Below are 5929 nucleotides of genomic sequence, written 5' to 3'. Positions count from 1 at the left end.
AAAACGTAAGGAACAACGTGACATCATTAAAAATATAGCAAGAAGCAAATTAGCAGATAGAAATGGGCATAAATCTGTTTAAATAACATTTTTTCTCTCTCTAGTCCAAATTTGGACTAAGGCACGTTTTCAGTTACCCTCAAGTTTAGTATGTATCAGATTTAGAAGTTATATGTTAGTATTCTTAATATATTAATATTAATATTGGCAAAGGGGAGGGGTGTTTAGTTCATTGGAACATCAACGAGTAGCTAGGTCGTGGTGACATATTGGGAAGTTAGTCTAACCGAGATTTTAGTTTGAAAATATATGAAGGTCCTAAATTAGTTTACTCCCAGAAAATTAACTAGAGGGAAGTTAAAAGGACAATTTAGCAGCCTGTGGCATGTGAAGAAGAACATCACAATTATACTATATATAAGTATATTATAAGGGGAGCAATGAGTAGCTGTTACTGCATGCATATAGCTTTCCCGCAATATTAAGAGAAGCAACCTTCTGTAACAGCTAAATTTTCACTAGTAGTGTAAAAGTTTCTTATCACTGTCCTTTTCTATGTGGCAAGACGTATTAATGACCCAAAGATTACGATTGTTCTGATCAATAAACTACAATGGTCTAAACACCAAGTTTTCTAAGGGAATTCTCAAAAATAGTTAATAACGGTAACAAGGTCATGAAATGTAAATAGTGAATATGACCAGCTATGTGTGTGTAAAGATCCCTTTTGTTAAGCCTATGCAAAGGATAAGTACAATTTAACATTGTTTTAATTTCTATCTTGCAAGTTGCATGTAGGGCAGTGCATAATTTGGTAGATATCAAATGATCACCACTCAGAAACTGAAAATTCTGGTACTCGATATTGTATTAAGTGTATGATTATTTCATCTCTAAGGACTAAATCCGACTTCAGTTCTTGTGAAGATTAATGAATGCACTAATTATAAGCTGCAAACAAACAACAAAGAATTCACCCATTAATGATATTTACAGTTCGTGAAGGTACAATATATATACACACACACGAACGTAACTCTTAACATGAAAGGCCCAAGACGGTAAAGAAAACTAGTCAATTAAGGGACGATGAAATTCATAATACGATACTCTTAACTGACATTTATGAACAGAAGCAGTTCCATTTTCAGATATTGAGGGTTTCAGAGAGCTTAGTTATCAGCATTAACAAACAAACACAGTTCTCAGAATCCTTTCCTCACTAGAAACTAAGCAACCTGAAACAGTTAGAAATGTCTTCTTCAAAGACAACATGAGAGCGAGAAGGAAACCCTAGAGAGTACGTGTTCTTCAAAGAAAATAGAAATTAACAGGACGCCCTAAACTATAGATAAACTAACGCACAATAATTAGATAAATAGACAGTTCCAACAGATCAGGGAGAGAACATTGGCTGGTGACTTCATTTCCTTAATTAGTAAGGAGATACACCCACGTTTGCTGGAGCAAGAAACCCTTCCTTCATCAGAACATCCTCCCCTTCCTACACATTTCCCAAAAAAATTAAATCAAATTGAATAAATCTAGAATGGATTTAATTAAAATGGAAAAGCATGACAAATTAAACTATTTGAAAATTTAATTTATATATTTTGATGACAATATAAATAATTTTTATATTGTTAGTATATTTTAACACGTGATAGCAGAATACATGCTTTATTTATTTTTTAAGTTACTATGTCCACTTGTTATGGACGAGTTGCAAGTGTAATTACTTTTTAAATGAATTGATAGTATATACTAAGTTCTTTTACACAGTCAGTTTGTAAAAATAAAGAATGTTAAGCACTTCAAAGTAAAATTCTATGTTTAACTATATAAAAATGATAAAAGTGTACTGTGGTTTAATTAATTAGCTCTATTAATGAAAAACATATTGGGTGAAAAGCTAGGGTTTTAAAAAGAGTTGGAAAGGTACCTGTTGACATGCATTGGGTTTCTTCACGGGTTGATCAGGCATAAGTCCGAAATGAATGTGTGGAAAGTGGGCCCACTGCAGTACAAGAAAACAAACCAGCGCACAATTCAATGACATGTTTGTAAAAAGCAACATATGCACCAAACCCTAGTCAAACAAAACCCTAGTTAAAAGGAATAGAAACTAGCTCTAATGCCTATAAGAATAGATTCTTATTTAATCTTTCTATTCTTGTGTTAATTCTATCATAATAAATTATTAATTTATCTTAATAAGTAAATTTTTTGGATCTTACATTCTTTGCAGCAGCACTGAAGGCCTCCCTGTGACTTATATCAGGATTTCCAGCTTTGATACGTTGGATCTCGTCCCTGCATATATCGCAGTCATTAAATTTTTTCATTGTCTTTGTCAATGGCAATCCATATGTGCTTAAATCCTTTTTTAATTATATATATGTATTTCTAACCTAAGCTCCCGTTTGGACACAATTTTTGGCTATTTTTTTTCAAATAAATTTGAAAATATAGTTTGTTCGTGGAATCTAACAAGTTTTTTGAAGAAAAAAAATTTAAGTTTCAAGGGTGATAATTTTTCTTTTATTCATAAAACGTCAATATTTTTTTCAAATAAAATGTATGTTCAAATACAACTTAAACTTTCAAAATTCATTATTTTTCAACACAACTTCGATAACTCTTTTTTTCAAGTTTCAACCAAATTTATGTTCAAACAATAGCTAAAAAAAATGAGATAAACAAATATTGTATGAATTTAAGAAAAATATACATACTTGATGAATCGATTGTAAGCAGATGGCACACGCTGTCGTTTCTCCGGGGCTGAGTACAGACGACATGTAGACAAACAAAACAGGCATTAAAAACACTTGGCTGACTTTCTGTAGTATTTCTATGCTTTTATTTACCAGTACTCTCACGCGGGACCAAAGAGATCAAGAATACTTTTGCTACTACTATATACCTTTTTCTCTGTCCTTCTCCTCTCTCACATCATATCATATCATTTCATTATCATTATCTAATGATCTATCCTTCTATCTATTCATCTAGATTCTGTGGTGCTTTTGAAAAACCATCTGACTTTCCGGGGGACATTTTCTCTTTTTCTTGTACTGAGAGAGAAAAAGGCATCAACTATATAAAAAGTGCCTAATACACATAAAGCAGCTGTGGACAGAAATAAAAATGTTAAGAGTGCCACAACTAGGATTTGTACTTACAACCTAAATTAATTTCTAAACACCATTTACTAGTATACTACTAGAAATTTCCCTCATGTTAACCGGATTCAACAATTATACCTATAACGTAAAGCAATTTTTCAGGGCACATTAACTAGTTTATTACACTAATTCGTTTCCAAAAAATTGTCCTAGTTTGACTTAGCAGAAGCTTTAACAAAGAAGGGAAGATTTTTGAGATGTGCGATCTTAAAACATTTGTATGGTTATAAAACTTTTAAAACTTGTGATCTTAAACCTGTCATATTATTTCTGTGGCTATAGATGCTTCGTAGTAAGGAAATATTAAAAGGGGCAATCTTTTTTAAACGGACTAATAAAAAAATAGTGTCTATCATTTTGTGGGGATTCAACAACTGAACCTACAACCTATATGCACGAAATAACTTTCCGAATGAGAGATTCAATTGAACCCCTTTAAACCATGCACTTCTGCCCTTGGTCCTAAGCCCAATCCCCCAAAGAAAGAAGTCCATATGAATATATAAGTTTTTCTATAAAAGTGGCCACCATAGTGGTGGGTTTAAAATTTTAATATGAATGGTTAAAATTATTCATTCTAACCAGATTTTAGGGTGTGTACTGATTTTTCCATTGAAGATAAAACAATATATCATCATAGTTAGCACATATATTGTACACACAGGCAGAAACTGTAGATGAACAGTGCAAATACGTTTTAGCTGCAATTTCTAAACATGGCTTTTTGGGAAGTACCTTATATTTGGAAAGTGTTGGAGAAGGACGGCAGGCAAGAGTAAATGGTAGAAGATCCTTCCCAAAAATAATACTTATTATTTCATTATGGAAAAATAAAAGTTTTAACTTATTAGACACAGATGAAGAGGAAACATATGCTAGTAAAGTGTACATTCTTTCTTCATTTGCTAAGAAACCCCTATTCACCTAAAAGTCTAGAGCTTCATTGTTTGTTTAAGGGTATAGCACTCCATATGCTGAAATTAAATTAATTTAGTTCTTTTTAGAAAGTGTGTTGCCAGTAAATGAGTTTAATTTTTGGGTCATTTGTGAAACTCTGAAGGAGAAATTTATAAGTGTAAGTAGAATTAATCTTACGTCTGTTTGCGACTGGTGGCTTTGGAAGTTCATCAACTCCTCGAACTGGCATGAGTAACTCATTCGGGTTTGGCTGATTGATCAACAAACTTGGTGGAGAATTCCGAATCTCCTCCTGTTTTTTTTTAAGAAATAATGACAAGTGTAAAGGAAAAATGTAAAAGAATTGTTAAACTTACACTTTCATCTCTTAAGAGGCATCAGATAAAATTAGAACAATACAGAAAAGATTAGCATAAAGGATTACAGGCACAAATAGTGAAAAATAAAACGTATTGAGCTGAAAGATTAACATAGACGCATGGACTTGAAAACCTAGATTCCAAGCATAAATGATGTGTATAATATATATACCAGAAGATTCTGAGGAGAAAAGAAAGAATGGGGGAGATGAAGCTGATTTGCAGAGGGAAGAAGCAGGCCGCGCATGTTGACGTTGACAGACAGAAGGTTGGTGCAATGACCACACCTTACTGTCACAGTCTTGAACAAACTGGAGCAAGGAACACTCACCTGTATACAAAAAATAACATGAGTATTTTAGCAAATAGAGTAACGCAATAGCAATTTTAGCTAATTAATGAAAAGGGTCTAGGCCGCTGAACAGTCTAACTCTTTCATCTAAATGTTTAAACTTTGACCAACAAGAAACAAGTGAAAGATTTGTGTTTATCTTTTTGACTCCAATCCCCCTTTTGTAATGAAATTATATATTCCATTTCGCACTTCTTAGGGAAAAACTGCATTAGAAATGTTCCAGTATGTAATATAACGTATTCATTATTGAGTTATGATGAATAGACTGAACATCCTTGAACAAACTGGGGCAGAAAAACATGGGAAGAGATGAAAAAAATACCAACAGATGGAATAAATAAAATCCAAGAAAGTTCGTCTTAAAGAAAATCTATGTAAATGGTTCCAACAAAACTACATAAATGAACACATATATAAAGTATAAATTAAAGGAAAATAAGGCAAAAGTATGAATAATTTCAAGAACATGATCATCAATTTTAGAAAGTGAAGAAGGGAATTAAGAGGTCATAAGACAAAAGAGAGAGAGGAAGCTAAGAATGTTATTGTGTGGTAGAGTAGGTGTTATAATATAGTAGGAAGAAATAAAAGTAGTATAATACCGCGAGAACAGTGTCACAAAAGTTGCATTGGACATAGCAGAGTTGTTCCCCTGAGGGAGGAGAGAGGTGATGGTGGTGGAGGTGGTGGTCCGGAGCAAAAGCAGCAGATGAAGAGGACATGATGTTTTTGAGATGAGATGATAAGATTCTGATTTCTCCCTTTTGATTTGATTGATTGATGATTGACTGATCAAAAGGAGTGAGTTTTATATAACAGCTTGGATAGGGATCCTAATTCTTTTATTTTTCTTTTAGGAGTTATCAAGACAAGTTGAAAAGTGAGAAGTCCATGTGTGTGTGAGAGAAATAGAGGGATAAAGACAGAAACCGACCTAATATAACAGACTAGGGGCATTTTATGCTTCAACAAATTCTCTAAAAAAATTCACATTATTTACTACTCTATTTTGTTTTTCTATTGTCCATAAAATAATGATACTGCCACAGTAGGGACTAAGGAGCATCATCTCCGCGCGTCCCATTTAGAGTTATTATTTCATTTCTTTT

General features: G+C 32.9%; 1 protein-coding gene across 1 annotated transcript; it reads right to left on the bottom strand.

Annotated features, from left to right (window-relative positions):
• Positions 1-1122: 1122 nt before the first annotated feature.
• Positions 1123-5671, bottom strand: LOC107822998 (axial regulator YABBY 1-like). Its single transcript, XM_016649581.2, has 7 exons — positions 5423-5671; positions 4638-4796; positions 4284-4398; positions 2736-2784; positions 2238-2313; positions 1943-2017; positions 1123-1504 (listed from the first exon to the last, which is right to left on the bottom strand). Exons 1-7 carry the CDS (start codon positions 5540-5542, stop codon positions 1436-1438), a joined length of 663 nt encoding a protein of 220 aa, XP_016505067.1. The 5' UTR covers positions 5543-5671; the 3' UTR covers positions 1123-1435.
• Positions 5672-5929: the final 258 nt, after the last annotated feature.

This window comes from Nicotiana tabacum, chromosome 7 (genome assembly GCF_000715075.1).
Source record: "Nicotiana tabacum cultivar K326 chromosome 7, ASM71507v2, whole genome shotgun sequence".
Taxonomy (NCBI): Eukaryota; Viridiplantae; Streptophyta; class Magnoliopsida; order Solanales; family Solanaceae; genus Nicotiana; species Nicotiana tabacum.
Note: the sequence above shows the minus strand (reverse complement) of the source record. Positions and strands in the feature narration are given on the sequence as shown.